The following is an 18,907-nucleotide window of genomic DNA, read 5'->3' as shown; positions in this document are numbered from 1 at the left end:
GAATGCTATACTCCACTTCCATATGTCAGTTTGTGGTCATTCTTCCTGCTCCCCGTCTCCTCAGTCACCACCCTTACCAAGTCCTGTCTGCTTTCCCTCAGATCTCTTCTTCCTCTGTGTCTGAGGCCCTGAGAGAACGCCCGTATGGCAGCAGCTCAGACAGCTCGAGGAAACATGTCAGGATCAGATCATGTAGGGTCTTGCAGGCCACGTCAAGGACTTTGATCTTCCTCCTAAAGCCAACGGGAGGCCATTTTTGTGGCCATGCCCCTGGTCTGAGCTGGGCGCAGCTGCTGCGTTTCTCACCCAGACTGTGTGGTCATCGTGGTCTCTAACCAGTCTCCCAGCCTCCTCTCTCACGGTTCTCTAGTTCCTTCACACTGCAGCTCACTTGTTCTCTTCCAAACATATGCTTCCAAGCATATCTGATCACAATACTCACTTACCAAAAATGGCCTCCCGTTGGTTTTAGGAGGAAGATCAAAGTCCTTGACGTGGCTTGCAAGATCCTGCATGACCTGATCCTGACATGTTTGTTCTTGCTGTCTGAGCTGCTGCCACACTGGCGTTCTCTCAGGGCCTCAGACACAGCAGGCTTGCTGCGGTGCGATAGCAGAGGCTGGATGGTGACATTTCATTAGGCAGACATACCTTCTGTTTGCAGAGGCAGGCCATGGCAGCTGATGGTACCCATCTGCGAGACTGCTTCTGTGTACTCCCATCTGTCTTCAGACGGATCGACAACTATCCACCTAAGGAAGAACGAAGGGGGGAGGGCCCCCTTTCTTTGATCTTCAGTGTTGATAGTGGTGTTTGCAGTATGATGGGGGTGGATGTCACAGACACCGCACAGTGTAAGGCTCCCAACTATTTTGCCTTGATTCAGTAATTCGAGCACATCACCTCCTCTGTTCTCTGTCGACACTGGGTCTGTCTGGGAGGTGTGGGGGAGGGCAAAAACTCTCCTGCAGTCATGTGTCTTACAGTACTTCCTTGACTTTTAGACAGGATATTCAGATTTGCTTTGATATACTTATTTTACTCCTACCAAAAACTGAGCAGCAAAGCCTGCAAGAAGGAAGTAGGAACATATCCCAGGGACTCCTCCAGGAATGCTGTTCTCTGTATTAAGGTTTTCCTTCCCTCTGTCACATCATGACAGTACGGAGTGCGACGCTGGAATGTGGTCCTTTAGGAACTCAACTTAATCTTTCACTAGCAGGAGTTATTAGTAGCCCATTGCTGTTTTTAGAAGCATTCTTTTAATCAGAGTGTGAATATCTTTCATAGTTTAATTTCCGAAGTTAAATAAAAAATGAGTGTCATGTTGTAAAAGAAATCATTTAGTAATTAAACTAAGGTTTAACGCGTCCAACTTTATAGAGCAAGAAGTTTTTTTTTTTTCCTTGTCTTTGCAAAATGAGCTACGAAGGTGTTCTCCAAAAAGTATCACCACTGCCACAGACCTTTACGTTAACATTCAGAATATCAGCTGGAGTGCCCCTCACTCCCTGTCATGCTAGTTTGGGCTGACGAGGAAAGAAAGAGAATTGAAGGAGGGAAGGGACGTACTTGGCTCACGCTCTGTTCACTGGTGCCTCTCCTTTGCTTCTGTCACTTGAAAACATCCTGAATCCTCTCATTCCTCTGTATTTCCAGTGGTATCACCCAGTGCTGGGCTTACTCAGTAGCCTCTCCACTGGTCCCTGCACTCTGCTCTGTAGTGCAGCCTCTCTGGTTTTCCTTTCTTCTTCTTTTTTTTTTAATAAATTTTTTTTATTTTTGAGAGAGAGAGAGAGAGAGAGTGCAAGCAGGGGAGGGGCAGAGAGACAGGGAGACACAGAATCCGAAGCAGGCTCCAGGCTCCAAGCTGTTAGCACAGAGCCCGACGGAAGGCTCGAACTCATGAGCTGCGAGATCATGACCTGAGGTGAAGTCGGACGCTTAGCCTCCTGAGCCACCCAGGTGCCCCGCCTCTCTGGTTTTTCTGAGGCATACATGTTATGTATGTCTACTGATAAAATTCCCACAGTAGCTTCCATGGCCTTCAAGATAGAGTGGGGACTTTAGGTTGGCCCATCAGACTTCCTTCCTGCCTTCTGTCTATATCTGTAGACTCTTCTCCCTCTCCGCTGCCATACTGAACTTGTTTTAGTTCTCTGAAGTCATTGTCATCTTTGCACATGTTTTCCCTCTTTGTAAAGAATACCACACCCTTTCCAGCCAAGCCCGGTACCGTGGCCTGTCCTCAGAGTACTCTTCTGAGAAACATTGCCAGAACTCTCTGGGCTAGGTAAGATGTCCCTGCTTCATGGTCTCCTCACCCCACAGCATCTTGTACTTATCCTGTTGGAACTTAACACACATTATATTTGTGTAGGCTTAATTAATTGTCTTTCCTAGTCGCCAGGAAACTTTCTCAAAGTAGGCACTATGTCTCATCTGTTTGCCACCCTTTTACCATTCTTAGCATGACGTCCGGCACATAGAAAATGCCCAGTGAACATTTGGTGAATTCATAGGTTAGTGAAACCAAGAACAGATCAGATAAAAAGATTTTTGCAATATCACCTTGAGGCTGATAAAGAAAGATGGAACACAGTGAAGCCCAGCCTTAGAGCTGTGTTCCAAATTAGTTGGAAAGGAAGGGATGTGCATAATAGTGATGACATGTGCTCTGTCACACGATTGTGTACCTGTGTGCTAAGTGAGAGTTTAGGAAATAGACACTCAGCTATGCCAGGCCAACTAAGTCAGTTAAAGCTTTTTATTTTTAAATGTCCAAAATTTATTCTGTACTTCTAGGAAGAAAGGAGTCAACAGCTCTTGAGATGTTAAATCAGAACAAGTTTAAACATTTACATAAAGGAATTTTTAAAAATCTCACTGAAACTTTGAGGGAGGAAGATTCAGAAACATTTTCAAGGAGCCAGGGATTGTAAATGAGAAATCACACCACACAGTCTCCATTGCCATTAAAGGACCTGTAAAATGTTAATAGCAGTCTCTGTCCCTCCAGGCACATGTCCTGTTCTGCATTTCTTGCTCTTATATGAGAAATCTTACCACTGTAGTTCTTTTTTTTTTTTTTTTTAAGTTTATTTATTTTGAGAGAAAGATTGCACAAGCAGGGGAGGGGCAGAGAGGGAGGGAGAGAGAGTATCCCAAGCAGGCTCTGTACTGTCAGCGCAGAGCCTGACTCAGGGCTCTGTCTCACGAACCTTGAGATCATGATCTGAGCGAAAAATCCAGAGTCAGACACTTAACTGACTGAGCCACCCAGGCGCCCCCACCACTGTAGTGCTTAGCATAATGATCCTTATGGTTTGGAAAAGAATATTGTATTTAGATGATTGAGTAGGACTCTTCTAGAAATACTGTCAATGCAGTATTCTCCCTTTGTTTCTTCCTACTCTAGGAAGTTCAAGTTTAATGAGCCCTGCTGATTAGTTAGCTCAACGCCTCTCAATGAGGACCGAAATAAATCATTTCTGTGTTGTTAGATTAGAGAGTTTGTTTTCCGAGATATACAGGTTTGTTGAATATCAGTGTTCTGTAGGCTTCTACCCCCTACCCTCACGCACACACTCCCCTACCATCACCACTCAAAACATCTAGAGAAGATAGAATGTTGAGTTAGAAAACTGTAGATAACTTTTCTCAGCTTGCTTCACTTTGTTTTCTTTTTTCTGGGTCCTTTTGGAGGCCTTCTTGGCCTGAGGGCTGAATAGTAGGTATAAATTTCAAGGTTACAGCTAAGCTTACTTGTCAACAGAAAGCAGTCACCAGGCCAACCACACTCTTAATCTTATTTCATGCATCTTTGCCCTGAGGCAGAAATTTCCATTCACAATTTAGAGGAGTTGAACAGAGATTCAAATTTGCAGGTATCTTAGAAATGTGAAAAGATGTCACAGGATGAATTTAGAAACCTGTTTGTTGCATATTGGGAAATGCCTTTTAATATTGGCCAGTTTTGGGTTATTGGTTTTAAAGATTTTCCAGGGGTCCCTAAATTGAGTACTATTTATGAAATTCATGTCATCTGAGACAGCTTGTAGACAACTGTACGCAAATGTAGGAACACAAATTTAGGTGAGATTGTGAAAAATAGACACATAGTCAGCTAGGGGCAGTGGTTGGGGGGGTGGGCGGGGAGGGGGGGGCATGAGTTTTGCTCCCATCAGGAGATACTTGACAATGTATAGAGACATTTTGATTGTCACAAGTTCAGATAGAGGCAGCAATGGTGCTAAACATCTGAATAGTGCACAGAAATGTTGATGGTGCTGCTGTTGAGAAACCCCAATTTGATGTGCGGAGAGATAGTAACACATATACAATCTGTGTGTATATAAATCTTTGTTTTGGGGGATTTCATTCAGAGTGTAAAAAATATTTAAGGAAACAAAATTCATTCCAATTTTTTGACCTGCCAGCATATATTTAACATTGTGAGTTTGGCCATGACACATGCAAACCCTTTCAAAGCCATAGCCTGGAAGCTTGTCCACTCCTCAGAGCTGTTCCTTTGGAAGCAGAGCTGTGCTAGTTAGGGGTGCGTGTTGGAGGGATGAGGGGTTAGGGCGCCCACCGGTGAGGCAGCCTGGAGATAACAGAGCATCCTTGAATGTAATCTCTCTTCTCTAAGATTCTACCTGTGCCCTCTTGATTCTGAAGTACTTCGTAGCTCGTGCTAGAGTGTTAGTCTTTACCTCTGCTCCACCCCGCTGGCCCTCCTCATTGTGTGAAAAGAACATTGAGAAAACAAAGGAATAAGGTAAAAGGGGTAAGAGAGGTGGCATGAATGTGGAACTGAAGCCGAAGTTCAGATTATTTGCTTTATGTATCTGCACCCAATGACAACTTCTTGTCATCTTTTGTTTCTACAACTGAATTGGTCTCTGAATTTTTTGGAATAGTTTCCTTACAGTCTACTTTGGGTCTGTTTGTAATGAGAACATTGAGTAATCTGTTTACAGTAACCAACACTTGGTTATAGGTATGAAAATAAAATGGGCTTTATTCGACGGATAAACTAAGACGGTTCAACATATTACAGTGATGTGGCTGCAAATTGATATAACTTGGAGACTTGAGAATTGTTCTGAAAAATGTAAAAATTTTAACTTAACTATGTTTCTGAGTTCCTAGTTGGTGATTATGTTGTAAAGGAGCAACATCACTTGTGCCTGAAAGGGTGATACATGTGTGCTTTGTCTCTTTATCATATAAGATAGATTTGACTGTATGTAAGCAGAAAAACAAAAAGCGAGAAACCCCACCGTCAACAGAACTCAAAATAACAGTGACTTAGAACTGTGAGCTAGAGGTTTATTTCTTAGGCAAAAGAAGCCAGAGGTAGGCAGCCTGGGGCTCATATGACTGTCCCACAAACATTTAGTCTTGAATCCTGTTCTGCCAGCCTTGGCATGAGGTCTTTTCGTGTAAGATGGGTTCTTGAGCACATCATTGATAAACTCTGACCTGGCTACTGCAGATACAGACCTGACTGGGTGACATCCTCCTAGCCTGGGCATGTAAACGATGGAGCAGAGGTGAGCTAGCTACAGCAGTCCTGAGGTCGGCACCTTGGATATGTAGCAGTCCACATCCAGCCAGACCAGATATTAGGAGTCTGGGGAAATCATCTTGGAAGGGAGACCATGGACCCAGCAACAAACTAGAGTTCTTGTTACCAAAAACAGAGATAACTAGCAGACTTTGAAGTAATACTCAGTGAAAGTCCTAGCAAAAAATAGTGACTATCTGACCTCGTCAGGGCTCTCCGGTTATAAAAATAAGATATTGTTCTATGGCAACTAACTACTGGTTGGATACTGTTTTGGTTTTGTTTTGTTTTTTCATGTATCTCTTTGGTTTTATCCACCCCCCCCCCCCATATCCCTTTTTCAAAAGCAGAACTAATCGTTCTCCTCTTTTCTCCTTCAGGACTTTTCATGATATTTCTGAGGATCTGAAATCTTCAGTAGACTGACATGGTTTCCCCCGCAGTGATTTCTGTAGGAGGCTCCGTCTTGATAGTGAGTTCAGCTCAGCTGTGGCCTTCTGTCCTTTCATCCGTGCCTAGCAAGCAGAGCCCGGAAAAGAAGCAGAACCCTCCTGGCCTTCCCTACAGAATGCCTGGACAAGAGAGAGCTCGCTGTGGGGTGCTTTCCATTTTAAAGCACGGCTTTAGAGCTCAGAATTGTGGTTTGCTCACTTAATTGTTGCTAGGATGGCTTGAAGAGTTTCGATTTATACACTGGTACCATGGCTTGAAGTTTCCCACTTTGGTTATCTATATTATTATAATATGTATTTATAAAGTTATTTCAAGAGCCCTAAACTACCTGCTGTTAAAAGTATTTACAGTGTAATTTTCTCCTGCTTTAAGGAATCTGTTCTTAAACTTTTCTATGGTCGTCACTTTTTAATGAAGAGGGTTTTCACTTTTGAATTTGCAGTTTCTTGAGCAGGAAAAAGGAGTCGTCTTCCCTTCTTCCACCGTGTATGGTCCCCTTTGTAAGAAAGAACAAATCTTAAGTGTAAGACGGGGTGGCTTATTTGAATGTCAGTTAGTTGTGTGTTACAGCCATAGGAGACACAGAAAGACTGTCTCTGCCCCCCACCCCCACCCCCCCTTCTCTTCCTTCCATCCACCATTACACTATGACCAACTTTCTAAAACTTGGTTGACCACTTTGAAGTAAAATACTGATTAAGCTGCTATTAATGGTAACAGTATGACAGAATTCACGTTGTGGTACAGTTTTTCTTTCCAGATACTTTAAGTGAAAAATCTCAGGAGTAGCAGTTCTCTGAGTTGTTGAATGTATCCCTGTTTGCTTATTTGAAATTCTGCCAATTAGTTACTTATTAGCAGTAGAATGTTACATTTATGTAGTATTTTTCCATCACTTAGCACAGTGCCTTGCACATAAGACTCTAGATGAAGGCTTGTTGAATTATGACTTTTTTAAGTATCTCAGATATCACAATAACCAGCATAGCGCTTTACATCTTACAAGTCGTTTTGCGCATATTTTTTCACAGCCACTCCCCATCAGCTTTCATGTAGCTTTATATTATTTTAGAACTGTTTCATACAGACGGGGAAACTAAGGTTCAGAAAAATTTAGTAAGATTTTTACCTCAAATCTTTCTGACTTGATAGTCTGCAGACCGTGCTGTACTGTAACATTTCTTCCAGTATCTTCCACAGTTTTCCTAGTGTTGGTCCTACAGTTAATGACAAGGCTGGGACTGGAACCTAGCTCTTAGCTCTGTGCCCTTTCCACTGTATAATGCAATCATCAGGCTCTTTATCTGTCCCCAAGGGAATATGGAGGAGAAAGGGTTCCTAAGTATCAAAGACCTCCCTTTGGAAAACGAAGGTGGAAGTCTTTTTTTTTTTTTTTCTAAAACATTGTCTCCCTAAAGCATAGTTAATAATAATTAGCTTAAATTTATTCTGATATTACTTAAGAAATTAGGTCCATCTAGGAAAGAGGCTACTGTGAGGGCTTGACTTTATACACTAGACTACATGCAGGTCTCTTATTTTTACTGTCACAATCTGATGTTACACCGAGTGTTCCTTTGGCCACTAACTGACTTCTGCTTTTCTTCAGTCATTTGTTCAGGAAAACTTGTCAAGAGTTTGCCAGCTCTGGTTCCCATGCCAAGTACTGTACAGGGTGCCACAGGCAATCATAAGAAGCCCTTCTCTCACCTTGAATCTTGGCCACATCATGTGCGTTACTAAAATTGAAATGTTTGCATTAAAAGGCTTAAAGAAATCATATTTGTTTTTGTTAATTGTATGCTGGTTAAGTTTATAGCTATAGTTGGCACATAGTCAAAAGAGAGAAGTATTATATACACAGTGAGTTTCGTCTGCATATACAAATTATGTTCCTCTAAAGTGTTTTTAGCTGTATGAAGTGTTACGGAAAAAACTAACCTTGAGCTAATGTATGGCTGTTGCTGGTCATAATTACTGGTATAAATACCAGGATCATAGAAGGGAACTTAGAGCCCTAAGACAAGATTTTAGAGCTGCCAAAATTGACAATGACATCATATCACCTGAAATATCAGGAGCAGAGGTACCCCCAGAGTGCTACACAGTCCTCATCAGGAGACTGGAACTGCCCCAGTGCTCCAGCGACCGCGTAATGACTCAGAAAGTCAGCCAGCTCTGGGACGTCTTCCTGGAACCCCCAAACAGAGAAACACATCTCTTTGGATATAGTGAAGAGGGTTTACAGAAGTTTCACAGGACACAGATCACATGGTGTGAAAAGGGGCGAGTCTCGAGCTCTGGTCTCAGAAATGACGTGTCCCCGATTCTCAGTTAGGGTTTGTCCCAGAAAAAGTCTCCCTAGGAGCGGACAGTGCATTGATGAAGTGGCTTCTGTAAAAACGGATCCAGAAATCTTACCACAATGTCTTACGTTTATTTTATAGCTTCATTAAAGATTAGTTTTAAGTTCATATTCACTAGTTCAGTTGTAAACCAAATCGGGGGATGGGAGAAAATGAAAGTCTCCACACAGATGTGCTCCTCTCTTTTCTGAGAAAGAATAAGGTATAGGGTTTTTAGCATAAACTCCATGCCCTATAAATTCTTCTTCAGTTCCAAAATTCCTGTCACATTCTCTGTTCCTGGAAGTGATCTCTTGTCAGACTGCCTGAGATACAAGTCTTATTTATGTTTAAATTTGTGAGGATTCCTAACACTCTCTTCCATTAGAGGTAGTTAGCTGGCAGAATTTTCCTGTGACTTGTGACACTGGTGTAGACGGACTTTTGACAAGGTCAAGAAGTGTAATGGAGGCTTGCTGTATTTAAACTCAGAACCTTTGGAAATAGCAGCTGCATATTCCAGTTAAAGGGTGGCTAAAGGGCTTGCAGCTGAGGTCCTCTGGCTAATGTTGGTCTTAAATACCCATTGTGACCCTAATCCTACCCCTAGTTCCCACATTGGTTGCATTTAGTGCTTCAGGATGTGTCACTACGGGGCAAGAGATACTCAGAGATTCAGGCCATGAAGGGTTTGATTAGAGCAAAGGAATTTTAGTGAGCTATCCAGGGCTCTCAACCTCAGGGTTTATAGGAAAAACCCCTTCATAACTTCCCATCCTCTGGTCCTGACTGGCAGTTTCCTCTCTGGGTCTTTCGAGACCCTTACAAGAGTATTATAGTAGGCATTTCACATTGGAAATAGCCTATGGCAGTATATTTCCAAGTGTTAGTTCCAGCTAAGAGCAAGTACTTTATTTTTATTTATTTATTTTTTTAACATTTATTTTTGAGACAGAGAGAGAGCATGAATGGGAGGGTCAGAGAAAGAGGGAGACACAGAATCTGAAACAGGCTCCAGGCTCTGAGCTGTCAGCACAGAGCTCGACGCGGGGCTCGAACCCATGGACTGCGAGATCATGACCTGAGCCGAAGTCGGACGCTTAACCGACTGAGCCACCCAGGCGCCCCCAAGTACTTGATTTTTTATTCATTTTTTGTCCTTACACAATTGCCATCAAAATATATTCATTAATTGAGGACCTGCAAAAATATGCACATGCTAACTGAAACCACTGAGCAGTTATTTTTTGACAGTTTAAAAATAATCAAAAGAATTGTAAATCAAGATGTTCTCTCTACTAGAGTCATAAAAATTCTGTGCCAGAATGGGCCTTCTATAATTAGGTGATCCTGTCATTTTTCTAGGGGAGAAAAATCCATAGGCTTTTCTAGCACAGGGCTAGTAACAATTCTGAGTAGAATGCGGTTCTTTTGTCTCTCTTTTTTTTAATGTTTATTTACTTTTCAGAGAGTGAGTGGGGAGGGGCAGAGAGAGAGGGAGACAGAATTCCACGTAGGCTCTGCACAGACAGCAGAGAGCCCGATGCAGGGCTCGAACCCACAAACTGTGAGATCATGACCTAAGCTGAAGTCAGACCCTTAACCTACTGAGTCACCCAGGTGCCCCCAGTGTTTTGTTTTGTTTTGTTTTGTTTTCCTCTTAGCCCATGTTCTACTTCTCTTCCCTTTCCCTTTTGGTTGAGCAGCTTTTGGAAAAATGTGTTCCTTATGGCAGTAGTTCCAAGGGATGTTATTAGATGTTATAAGAAGTGTATATGAAGGGAAGGGACTCTATGGTCAATTAAAATTGAGGAATTCTGAGTTTGTTCCCTTTCGGTGGGACTTCCTAGAGTTTTTAAACCTGCTGTTAAATATTGTGAATTTATGAGGGGACAAAGACTTTACTAGACTTACTTGACCTTAAACTGCTCCCCTGCCCTCCCCCCTCTTAGCAGAGCTTCTCCAAGGACTTCTTGTCCTTTGGGAAACATGGCTTTCGAGGAAGTTTACAGCTCTTTTAGGAGACATCCTTAATGGAAACCCTGAATGGTAAATCTATTACCATGGTTCCATGTAAACTGTAATAAATCTCAGAGTTTAATGAGATACCAGAAAGAAAACATATTTGCTGTTCAGAGCTATACATAAAGTATAGAGATTCTTTTCCACCTATTATGGTGTGTAAAATCAGTATTTGTGTTTAGTTTTGCAAGTTTTTCAAGAATCTATTAATGTGCAAATATAGTGGTGGTGTATTGATATTACATTTTAATAATGCTTTTGTATATCACTTTATAGTTTTCAGACTGCTTTCATAACAACCCTGTGAGATAGGCAGGTGTTAAGTATTATTGAATGAGGCATTGGAGGCTCAAAAAGGTTTTTTTTGTGATTTTTCCCTTAAGTTTTTACCACAAAATTATGGAGCCAGAATTCACTTGCAGAACTTCTGACTCCAAGTCCAGAGTTCTTTCCTCCACACCTGGTTTCTTATTTTAATTCTTGCTTTATATCTTAAAATGAAAGGTGTGGAAGTGAATCTTCAAATAACATCATGTTGGCTTATTATCAAATCCTATTTCTTTTTTTTTTTTTTTTTTTTTTTTGCAGTGGCCCAGAAAGTGTAACTCTTATTATAGCTATCCCAAAGAAAATCCTTTTTCTGTCCTTTGTAGGGCCCCTTGTTTGGGTGACTGGAGGATATTTCAGATACCATTTGATTTTAAAACCACGACTGGGTGTATAGTTGTAATTGCCTATATAACTTTTGGAAAGGTATCATCTCTGCATTCTCAGGCAAAGTAGAGATGGTTTGAAGGCAAAAAGAGTTTGTTCAAATACAATACATATTCTTTATTCTCACACAGAGCCTACTTCTTAGCTTTAACTTGCTTTGACAACCTACTGATGTAACTTCTTTGTACATGTGAAATATTTATATTTTGAAATAAAATTACTAGTGTTAAATGAATCAGGTGGTAAACTTAGTCTCATTTCTGTTGAGAAATTTGATCTTCAGTGAAGTGAAACTTTCACGAATACATATCTGTCTCTTACTTAGGCCTTAAATATTTTCCTTTGGCACCAGTGCCTACACTGAATTTTTATGTAATATGGGCAACTTACATAAGGGAAGATGTGTCTGGAGAGTGGATGCTGGGCACCTTAAAGAGGTGAAAAGGTCCAACGCTGAGGCTGGAGCCCTCAGTGCACTCGTGAAGGTGGCCTGGTAAGGTAAGTGGCTGGGGAGTAAGAATCCGAGGAAAAGCTGGTTAAAGGAACTGCACATTTTGCATGAAGAAAACAAGCCCATGTTAATGGCTATCTTCAACAGCAAAGATAAACGTGCAGCACTGGCAGATGGAGTTGAACCCCCACATGGGAAGCACATTTCAACAAGTGCTTGGGAAGGAGCCTCTGACACTTGGGGCTGGTGGTATTCTGCTCATCAATCTGACATCGATGGAGAAATGATCCTGGCAAAAGTGAAAGGGTGGACTCACCAGCCTCGGATTATTTTCTACTCTGCTAGTTGCTTATTGGCAGATAGGCTAGTTCACAAATATTTCTCCATGCTTCTCAGTCTATTGCTTGAGCCTAGGACCCCTTCACTGGGTGTGTTTCTGACAGCTGCCTTTTTGGCTTTGCTTCTGGAACTCCTGAGGAAAGCGGCGTTCAGCCCTCCCTCCCATCCGATTATGCGGGGGCTCCCGGATAGCTTTACCTTTAAGTGAGTTTAACCAGGAATATACACTAATGGTCTTTTTTTTTTTTTTTTTAAGAGAGAGCACCCACAAGTAGGGGAGAAGGGCAGGGGGAAGGGGGAGGGAGGAAGAGAGGGAGAGAGAGTATCTTAAGCAGGGTCCAGGCTCAGCCCAGAGCCCCACATGGGGCTTGATCTCATGATCCTGGGATCACAACCCGAACCAAAATCAAGAGTCAGAGCCTCAACCAACTGAGCTGACCGATCTTTTCAGTCAATAAACAGCTATTAGGAAACTGCTCTGGCGTAGCCCTAGGAAAAGTAATTCTGAAAAGTAGTTTTAAAATGTAAAAGTGTTGAACAGTAGATGAAGCTTCCCATATGCTCTAGTTAATTTCCTTTTGAAAAGTAGCCTGAAAGATACCCAAATCACTGTCTCCTTGCCAAGTACCCAGGTACTCCTTAAGACTGCATCATCATATGTTTCATGCTCAATCGAGCCCAAATTATGAGAAAGGGTCAGAAGAGGAGCAGGGGGAAATGGGACCTTCCGGAGAAGCTCCAGAAAGACGCTTTACCGGTAGAATTCCTGTCTCAGGGTAGAAGACCCTTCCTACGCACCTGACTGTGGTTCTGCTCTACCAGTTAGTTCAGCTTCCAGAAGTCATCGTGGGAATCGGAGTTAGAACCAGTCACCTATTAGGAGGACGAAACGCTTTGCTAGGGACGATTGTCCTTGCCTCGGTAAGAGGCCACGTGGCCGTGGGAGGCTGGCAGGTGTCTGGTTTAATCAGCCCTGGCGAGAGAGAGAGAGAGAGAGAGAGAGAGAGAGACGGGGCGGGGAAGGGGGACAGACAGAGACTGACCCTCTCGCAGGGCGAGAGGGCGAACCCTAGACCCGAGCGCGCGGGGGCGTGGCCTCCGGGGGGCGTGGCCCCCGCGGGGGCGGGGCCTCGGGGCGGCGCGGGTGCATTGCCGCCGCCGCGGGCGTGCTGGCTGGCGGGCGGCGGGCCCGCAGTGGCGCGGTGTCCCGGCTGCGCGACGGGCCGAGCGCTATGGCCGCCTCTTTGGGCCCGGCCGGCGTCGGCGGCGCCGGCCCGTCGGGCTTCGCCTTCGACTCGGGACTCGAGATCAAAACTCGCTCGGTGGAGCAGACGCTGCTCCCGCTGGTCTCTCAGGTAAAGTGCCATCCGGAGCCGCCCCTCGTCTCCCTCCGGCCGCGGCCGCGATGGCGGCGGCCGCTCGCACGGCCCCGGGGCCGGGTCGGGCCCGGCGGGAGGCAGCCGCTGCCCCACATTCCGCACCGGGACTGCGGCGTCGGGTCGGGCGGCCCGTCTGAGGCTTGGGGGCCCGCCTCGGCCGCGGCGGCGGCGTTGGTCCCGACCATCCGAAATCCGGCGGGGAGGCCGCCTGGGCTGAGGGGCGGGGAGCCCCCCGCCGACCCGAGAGCCCGGCAGGCAGGTGCGCCGCCCGGCCTGCCCCACGGGACCCGCTCGGCTAGCCCTGCCCCTCCCCCCGGGCCCGCGAAGCCCTCCCCCATCCCCGGCTCCCCGGAGGCCCCCCACGTTTGCATCCCCAGTGCACCCCGCGACTGCCGGCCGCTCCGGCTGGGGCATTCCTGCCGGCCTCCAAGCCCGGCGTGCGCTCCCCGAGGCCTTTGTCCCCTTCCCTGCGCGTGTCTGCTCGCTGGGCTCCCGGGCACCCCGGGCCACCCTGCCTGCCCCTGCCCCTGCCCCTTAACCTGCCGGGTCGCTTCAGGCGCCCTTTGTCTGGCCTCGTTGGAGTGAGGTGAAGCACTGTCTGATAGTTGATCCGGATGCACATCTTTTTGCCCCAAATCCCGTCTGGGATGTATGCTTTATTGTATTCGTTGGTCATAACACAAGCCCGGAATCAGCTAATTGACGCGCCTGAGTTTTAGAGAACTTTTTGTTCCTGGGAGCCGAGTTCTACGCAGCCTGAGGGCTAGAATTCCTCACCTAGATCTTGTTGAAATGTGCCAGGCTCCGTGGAGAGGGAAGAATTCTGTGCCTTCAGGAGCGCGTTGGCGATGTGTGACTCACAACTAGATTGTAACGTCTTGATGACTCACGCTGCTATTGCCAAGACTTTAGAAGCACTGGGAATCCTAAAGGTTATCTGACTCTAAATTAAAAAAAAAAAAAAAAAATTCTTTCTTACAGCATCCTTTGCACCTGGTCACCAGGCTCCTGCTTCAACATGTTCAGTGATGGGGCGCCTGTAGCTGTTCCCTAGAATTTTAAATGCTGTCTCTTCTCCATCCCAGCCCTCCACATATTTAAAAATAGCAGTCACACGTGTCTCTAGATTCCTGTTATGCTGATTAAATAAACAGCTCCGTTTTCTTTACCTGTGCTCACTTTTAGCCTGGCTAAGCCAACAGTGAATGAATACAGCTGACACTGCTCCTTCCTCTTCCCTTCCTTGTCTGGTAGAGGCCCTGACCACCGGGAAGGAAGGCTAGGATCGGTTAATGATGTCTGCACTGCCCTCCTCCCCCAAAGAATGCCACCAGTACAACCACAACCCAAAATGAGAACTAGGGGAGTAGTTTTAGGAGAGAGATAAGAGAGCGGTTGGAGTTCAGCTTGATAGTATTTGATCCACGTACTTAACAAAACGTGTGTGATGTGTTAGGCCATGTTTTAAGCACTTTGTAAATATTAATTCCTTTCATTCTCATAGCAATCTAATGAGGTAGATATGTGTTTATTCTCACTATATGGGAGAGGAAACTGAGGAATAGTGAGGCTAAGTAACTTCCCCTGGGACTTTGAACTGTAAATGTCAAACTGGCATTTGAACCCAGGCACCCTGGTTCCAGATTCAGCGCCCTTAGCTACACCATATGCTGTGTTCTCTCTAGAGACCAGAAGCAGTGATGAGGTCAGCTAGTGGTAGGTACAGAGAAGAGAGTCCACCGTGGAAAAGCAAGGTGGAAAGTAGTTGTGATTTGGAGAAACGGTAACTTTTCACAGTAACCCTGTTAAAAATGTATCGGTTCTGCAGTTCTGCATTGTGTAATTCTGGAATGAAAGAGGGTGGAGTGGAGGAGGAAATGTGTGAATGTGTGAATCCTGTGAATTGCTGCTGAGAGTTAACTACAGGTCAATGCCACAGGGGGGAAAAATGCAAGCTTTTTAAATTTTTTTCTTCCTTGTTAAAGATTGATTCAGGGTCATAGCTGAGGTTCTGCATCCCACATGTGATGTATCCACAGCCATATCTTTAGTACAGTACCCTAAGTGACATTCCTGATGATTGACTGTACTCAATAAGTAAAAGTTGAATTTGCTCAAAACCAAATGAATAAAGCATGGCCAAAAATACTGTTAACAAAGCAGGGGAGTATGGAGTAAAATTTAGAGTGATTTTTTAAGTTTCAGTGAGTATTAGCTGATTAACACTGCAGGTCTCTAGAAATTCAGGTCCAGAGTCTCATTTTCTAAGGATGCTGCATTATTATCCAACTCATGTTTCACCATTTTATCCCCAAGAATATTTAAGTAAGCATTTATTGTATACTTACTAGCTGCTCCTGGAGGGACTTGTAGTCATGTTGGGAGACAGGATCTGTATATATTAGCACATGCTAAGTGTCAAATTAGCAACATCAATAGTAAATGTTCCTCAGAGGAGGCATGGATAATTCGTGAACAGTGCCAGAGAGGAGACAAGGTCTTGAGGTGAACAAGACTCACAAAATTTAGTGAGTTTTAAGCATATAGTTTCTATTCTGATATCATCCAACCCCTTCCGACTCTCCAACTACAAAGTTCTGGCTTACTGGCCTTATTCTAGGAATGCAAGGTTGAGTCAGTATTAGATAAATGTATATAATTTTCTGCATTCACATATTACAAAAGATATATGTTCTTATTAGTAGATACAGAAAGAGCATTCAATTAAATGCAACTTATAATCATGATAAAAAGCACTTAGCAAACTAGTAATAAAAGAAAACTTCCTTATAGAGAGTATCCACAGAAAACCTACAGTTAAAATTATAGCAACAAGTCAAATTTAAAACAGACATTTCCTTTAAAACTAGAAACAAGAGGAGAGATGTGTGCTATTGCAGCTTTTAGTCAGCACTGTGCTGGAAATCCTAACCAGTGCAATGAGATAAGAAGTGAAAGGTGTAAAGATACAGAAGGAAAAAACAAAGCTCTTGTTTTGATAAAATTATCTACATAGAAAACTCAAGAGTCTACAGATAAATCATAAAAATTAGGAGGCTTCGTAAGTTCACTGAATGTAGTATACTAAAGTCAACTGAATTTCTCTAATAACAAAAAAGTAATTCTAAAAGAAGCCTGTTAGAATAAAAATGAGGTTCCTAGGAGAATGGATATATATATATATACATACACATACACACACACACACACACACACACACACACATACATACATACATGGCCAAGCCTTAGGAAAAGATTTTAAAAAATTTTTTGAAAGCCAAAGTAAATGGAATGAAGTGCCGTGTTCATGACTAGATTGACTCAATATTTTCCCCTTTAATCTATAAATTTAACACAATCCCAGTGAAAATTTCAACAGGATTTTTGAACAGAATTTGATAAAAAGTAATTACAACATTAATATAAAAGAACAAAGAGCCAAGAATAGCCAGAAGAGAAACAAAGTGGGAAGATTTCAAGACATTATAAAGCTCTCATAATTAAGACAATAGACCAGTGAAAGGGAATAGAGAACCTAGAAACAGATCCACATATATGTGGAAAATTGAGAAGTCACAGAATTGGCACTGCTGATCTGTAGGGAAAGGAAAAACTTTTAAAAAATTGGGCTAAGACAATTGGTTATCCAGTAACACATGACTTTGGATCCCTGTCTCACACCATATACAAACATCAATTCCAGATGGATTAAGGACATCAATATGAAAGTGAAAACATGTAACAGTTTTAGCGGAAAAACAACTGGGCAGTATCTTTACCACCTCATGCTGGGAAGTGATTGAGTAAAAATTCTAAGCAAAGGTTGATAAATTTGACTCCTTTAGAACGAAGAACCTCTGTTTACCAAAACTGAAAGGATAAGCCATAAAGTGGAAGAATGTGGCTGCAACACAAATCACCAGTGAATGATTGGTAGTACCCAGAATAAATCAAGGATTGCAATGAATCAAAAACAGAAAGATTACCTAATAAAGATTGGTAAAAAAATCTTTACCACAGAAGAGGAAACTGATGGCTGAAAGATATGTTAAAAGATGTTCAATTTCATCAGAAACCAGTGAAGTACAAATTATGACCACAATGAGAACAAGTATTGGTGAGGCATGTGGAGCCAATGGGAATGTCAGTAGTAAATCACTTTGGAAGACAGTTCAATGTCATCTGAAGTTGAAGGTGGATAGTACCTATGGCCCAGCAATTCTCCAAAATCCATACCCTTAGAGAAACTCCTGAATGTGTGCTAGCCATGGATTGCAATGTTGACAGTTTCTTGTTTGTTTGTTTGTTTACTTTTAATGGCCCCAAACTGGAAACTGCCTAAATTCTTTTAACAATAGGATGTTTAAATAAGTTGTGCTATGTTCATACAGTAAGGTACTATGCAGCAGTGAAATGAATGAACCACAGCTATAATTATCAGTAAAAAATACTGAAGGCTCAGAAACAGGCAAAATGAAACCATATATCATTAGGGATATAACATCTGTGCAGTAGTTATAGCAAGGAAAAGATGAGCACAAAATCAGGACAGTGGTTTCTTCTGGGGAGAGGGAGGTGGGGGGTGTGGAAAGGGAGGGGCCCTCAAGGCATGTGGATTGTCAGAGGTACTGGTAATGTTGTCTTAAGTAATGCTGGTTGCATATGTGTCTTCCCATGTCTTTGTACCATACATATATATGTTATATATATACTCATTTGTTAGATATTTTCTAAATCAGATAGTTCTTTAAAAAGCCCTGGGCTAGGTCCCAAACACATTTTTTCAGAGCAACTCCCCACCTTCTTTAATAATCACTTTATTCTTCCTGTCAAAACCCCCACTCCCAGTCTTAAAATGTTTTTATCCAAGGAAGGGAACAGGGATATCTGCCACATACTCCACCCTAGTGTGGAATGTTATTCTACCACCCACTAGTCTTTTCCTGTCTGTGATAGATTTACCGCATTCACCATTGGACAGACCCTTCGAATTTCTAAGATAGCTCACCCTGTCTTTCCATTTCTCTCTGTATTGTCCTGGAGACTTTTCAGGATCCTTCTCTCAGTAATTGAAGATGAATAGAGTACATATGAGGCCCTCTTTGCTGATTTATGTATATGAATATGTGTGTGTGTTTTTGGTTTTTTTGTTTTGCAAAGGTAAAACATATAAAGTAAGTTCTACTTCTTTTAAAGTACCTCCCATGATTTGGTGTGTTTTCTTCCATTTTGGTTTCTATAGCTGATTAGCGAATTTATTTTTTAATTTAATTTATTTTATTTCAAAGTAGGCTTTGTGCCAATGTGGGGCTTGAACTCACGACCCTGAGATCAAGAGTCACATACTTTACTGAATGAGCCAGCCAGGCACCCCTAATTTTTATATCTAATAATTTTAAGACCTCACTACTGAGTTAAGCCAAGAGATGAACTTCTCTGTACTGGGTTGGTTCCCTTAATTTCAGGCCCATAGAATTAAGCCATTGTTCTTTTATCTGGGCTGCTACCAATTTTTTTTCTTCCTGGTCTTCACTTGCTTTCTGGCTTCCCCATAAAATAACTAAACTAAGTGCCTGGGTGGCTCAGTTGGTTAAGCATCTGACTCTTGGTTTCGGCTCAGGTCATGATCT

The 18,907-nt window shown here is 43.1% G+C and overlaps 2 protein-coding genes across 2 annotated transcripts in view; both read left to right on the top strand.

Annotated features, from left to right (window-relative positions):
- Window positions 1-7,805, top strand: part of TMEM245 (transmembrane protein 245) — a 97,424-nt gene extending 89,619 nt beyond the window's left edge. Inside the window, exon 17 of the mRNA XM_042963724.1 lies at window positions 5,953-7,805. Coding sequence (XP_042819658.1) covers window positions 5,953-5,998 — 46 coding nt within the window. The 3' untranslated portion in view covers window positions 5,999-7,805. The remainder of the gene's footprint in view (window positions 1-5,952) is intronic.
- Window positions 7,806-13,063: 5,258 nt separating this feature from the next.
- The window catches only part of CTNNAL1 (catenin alpha like 1), a 62,789-nt gene continuing 56,945 nt past the window's right edge, over window positions 13,064-18,907 (top strand). Inside the window, exon 1 of the mRNA XM_042963295.1 lies at window positions 13,064-13,251. Coding sequence (XP_042819229.1) covers window positions 13,129-13,251 — 123 coding nt within the window. The 5' untranslated portion in view covers window positions 13,064-13,128. The remainder of the gene's footprint in view (window positions 13,252-18,907) is intronic.

Source organism: Panthera tigris, chromosome D4 (genome assembly GCF_018350195.1).
Source record: "Panthera tigris isolate Pti1 chromosome D4, P.tigris_Pti1_mat1.1, whole genome shotgun sequence".
Taxonomy (NCBI): Eukaryota; Metazoa; Chordata; class Mammalia; order Carnivora; family Felidae; genus Panthera; species Panthera tigris.
Note: the sequence above shows the minus strand (reverse complement) of the source record. Positions and strands in the feature narration are given on the sequence as shown.